Source organism: Sinocyclocheilus rhinocerous, unplaced genomic scaffold (assembly GCF_001515625.1).
Source record: "Sinocyclocheilus rhinocerous isolate Xijiao unplaced genomic scaffold, SAMN03320098_v1.1 scaffold404, whole genome shotgun sequence".
NCBI classification, from domain to species: domain Eukaryota; kingdom Metazoa; phylum Chordata; class Actinopteri; order Cypriniformes; family Cyprinidae; genus Sinocyclocheilus; species Sinocyclocheilus rhinocerous.
In genome coordinates, this window is record NW_015628680.1 from 668,725 (window position 1) to 671,824 (window position 3,100).

At 35.3% G+C, this 3,100-nt stretch overlaps 1 protein-coding gene across 1 annotated transcript in view; it reads right to left on the bottom strand.

Moving 5' to 3' along the window:
- rigi (RNA sensor RIG-I) overlaps positions 1–3,100 on the bottom strand; it is a 27,396-nt gene that overhangs the window by 18,301 nt on the left and 5,995 nt on the right. Inside the window, exons 5-8 of the mRNA XM_016549626.1 lie at positions 2,688–2,846; positions 2,507–2,608; positions 1,406–1,565; positions 748–997 (exon numbers count right to left, since the gene is read on the bottom strand). Coding sequence (XP_016405112.1) covers positions 748–997; positions 1,406–1,565; positions 2,507–2,608; positions 2,688–2,846 — 671 coding nt within the window. The remainder of the gene's footprint in view (positions 1–747; positions 998–1,405; positions 1,566–2,506; positions 2,609–2,687; positions 2,847–3,100) is intronic.

A 3,100-nucleotide genomic window follows, 5' to 3' on the forward strand; every position in this document is an offset into this window, starting at 1 on the left:
GCGTTAAAATAAAATAAAATAAAATAAAATAAAATAAAATAAAAAAGTAAAATAATTCTAAAAATAGAACAAAACAGGATTGGATAAGACAATATACTGGGCGTTATAATAAAATTATATAAAATAATTAATTTAAAAAAATAGAACAAAACAGGATTGGAAAAATTTAAAATAAAAATAAAATAAAATAAAGTAAAGTAAAGTAAAGTAAAGTAAAGATGATAAAATTAAATAAAAAAGTAAAATAATTCTAAAAATAGAACAAAACAGGAGTGGATAAGACAATATACTGGGCGTTAAAATAAAATAAAATAAAATAAAATAAAATAAAATAAAAAAGTAAAATAATTCTAAAAATAGAACAAAACAGGATTGGATAAGACAATATACTGGGTGTTATAATAAAATAAAATAAAATAAAATAATACATTTTTAAAAATAAAACAAAACAGGATTGGATAATATTGGGTGAAAAAAAAAAAGGATTGGATAAGATAGGGCTGAATAGACTGCGATGAACTGGCCATCTATTCAGGGTGTTAGTTTTCCAGCATCTCTGTGACCCTACATAAAATAAAATAAATAATAAAATAAAATAAAATAATTTTAAAAATTAGAATCTATCCAGGGTGTTATTTTAACAGCATCTGTGTGACCCTATATAGGATAAGCAGTTGGTTGGATGGAAAACAGAAAAGAACAGAACAGAATAGAATAGAATATAGAGTACATTGGTGTGCTCTGCACCTGTGGCAGTGAGTGTGTGCTGCTGTTGAGCTTGGTGTCCAGGTAGCGGGTCATGATGTTGTTGTAGGGGTGTTTTCCGGTCGTGTTGTGACACTCGTCGAACAGGATGAGCGACAGGATCTCCAGAGACGGCACCTCAGAGCTCTGCAGCGCGTTCACCAGGATCTGAGCCGTCATCACCACGATATCATGATTCTCTATGAGCCAGCGCACGGACAGATAATCCATATCACCGCACATCCCCGTCACCCTGCAGATCACAACACACGCACTTCAGACAGGAGGACCGTCATCTGGAATAATTCTAATGGTTTAATGTTTCTGAACGAGTCTCTTCTGCTCACCAAGGCTGTATTTATTAGATCAATACTGTAAAAATTCTGAAATATTATTATAATTTCAAACAGCAGTTTTCTGTGTGAATATCTGTTAAACTGTAATTTATTTCTGCGATCAAAGCTGTATTTTCAGCATCATTACTCCAGTCTTCAGTGTCACATGATTTTCAGAAATCAGTATAATATGCTGATTTGCAGCTTCATATTTTTGTATGTATGTGTGTGTGTGTGTGTGTGTGTGAGTGTGCGTGCGTGTGTGTGTGAGAGTGTGCGTGAGTGTGTGTGTGTGTGTGTGTGTGTGTGAGTGTGAGGGATCGTGCCTGATGTTGGGATCCTTGCTGAAAAAGTGCTCCTTGAAAAGTTTGTACTGCTGTTCATAGACATCGACCTTGGTTGCCAAAAACACGATCTTTGCTCTTTCGGGAAACTGCTTCAGGTGATAGTCACTGATGGCCAAGGCCACAATAGTTTTTCCACATCCTGAGGGAAAGTTGAGTGGACAGGACAGTTAGAAAGGCAAAACAAGTCATGAGGAGCTTTTTTCATCCATGCATGTGTCATTTTTTACTTAATTTTTTTTTCTTTATTCTTAATCAAAAAATCATAACCGGATTCTTAGACTGAAAATTACTTCCATACTGTGATGCACATCTGAGTGTAACAGATTACTGTAAAAGACAATAAATGGACAAATACATTAATGGTTTTATCCATCGGTTGTTGATTGGATTTTTAAAATATTTTACATAGAGGTGTAACAAATTACTCGTTTTCACATGCATCGATTACAAATCCTATTGATGCACGTGTCGATCTTGAAACATGGCTTTTTTAAATTGTGATTAATTTGTTTTGGTCAAGAGTCTATTTGTAATGCTAAACATTTAATAAACCGTGATTCTGTAAAGTATGATTCAATATTTTAAAATTAACACTAAACATTAAATTACCTAAATGCACAAATTACAAAATTATAAAAATAATCTTTAGTAGTTTGTCTTTATCTTTTTCTTAGTCATAGGAGAAGCATTCACATAATCCTATGAATGCACTTGAAAAATACAGAAACGAATCATTCATTGAAATCAAATTAAATCTCACCGTAAATTGGATTGAATCAAATCATTCTGATTTAGCAAATTTCAAATTGATTCACTGTATAAAAAACATTCACAGCTGTAACACACACACTTTCTATAATAAAAACAAAGAAAATAGTAGTTGTTTTTAATTAGAATTTTTGGGGAAAACAATAAAATAGCAACAAAAATAGTTTTCAAAAAAGCTCTGGTTATGAATTTTTGATTAAGTATTAGGGGGAAAACTAAATTAAAAATAAGATATTTATGGATTAATTAATTACAATAATATCAATAACATGCATTTAGAAAATACATGGGGCAAATGTTGATTTAAGGCACCTGTCGGAGCGCAGATGATGGTGTTCTGGCTCTTGACGGCAGCGGCGGTCAGCTCCTTCTGATATTCTCTCAGCTTCCGCTCACCTGATCGCTCAGGTTTCCCTGTGCAGAGGTCAAAGGTCACATTTGCAAACACAAGCGCTCTCAGGCGACGTTATCGTGTTGATGTTGGGCTGTGCACCTGTGAACCCGCCGGGTTCCTCTATGACGCTCGTGTTGTTGCTGCTCATCAGCATGTCTTCAGTCTCGGGCTCCTCTCTATACTCGAAAGATACGGTCGTCATCATGGCTTCTGGCTCTCCGTCCCATTCGCTGGCCTTCGCGGCCGTAGCTCCTCCATCTGCAGGACGAACAACATGATCAGGAGGCAGAAGGAACTCATCGTCCCATCATTACTGAAACACGTGTGAGGATTATAACAATAAAAGGATGCAGAATGATGATGATGTTGGGGATACGAAGGATGGATAGACAGATAGACAGGCAGGCAGACAGACAGACAGACAGACAGACAGACAGACAGATGAACAGATAGATAGATAGATAGACAGACAGACAGACAGACAGATGAACAGATAGATAGATAGATAGATA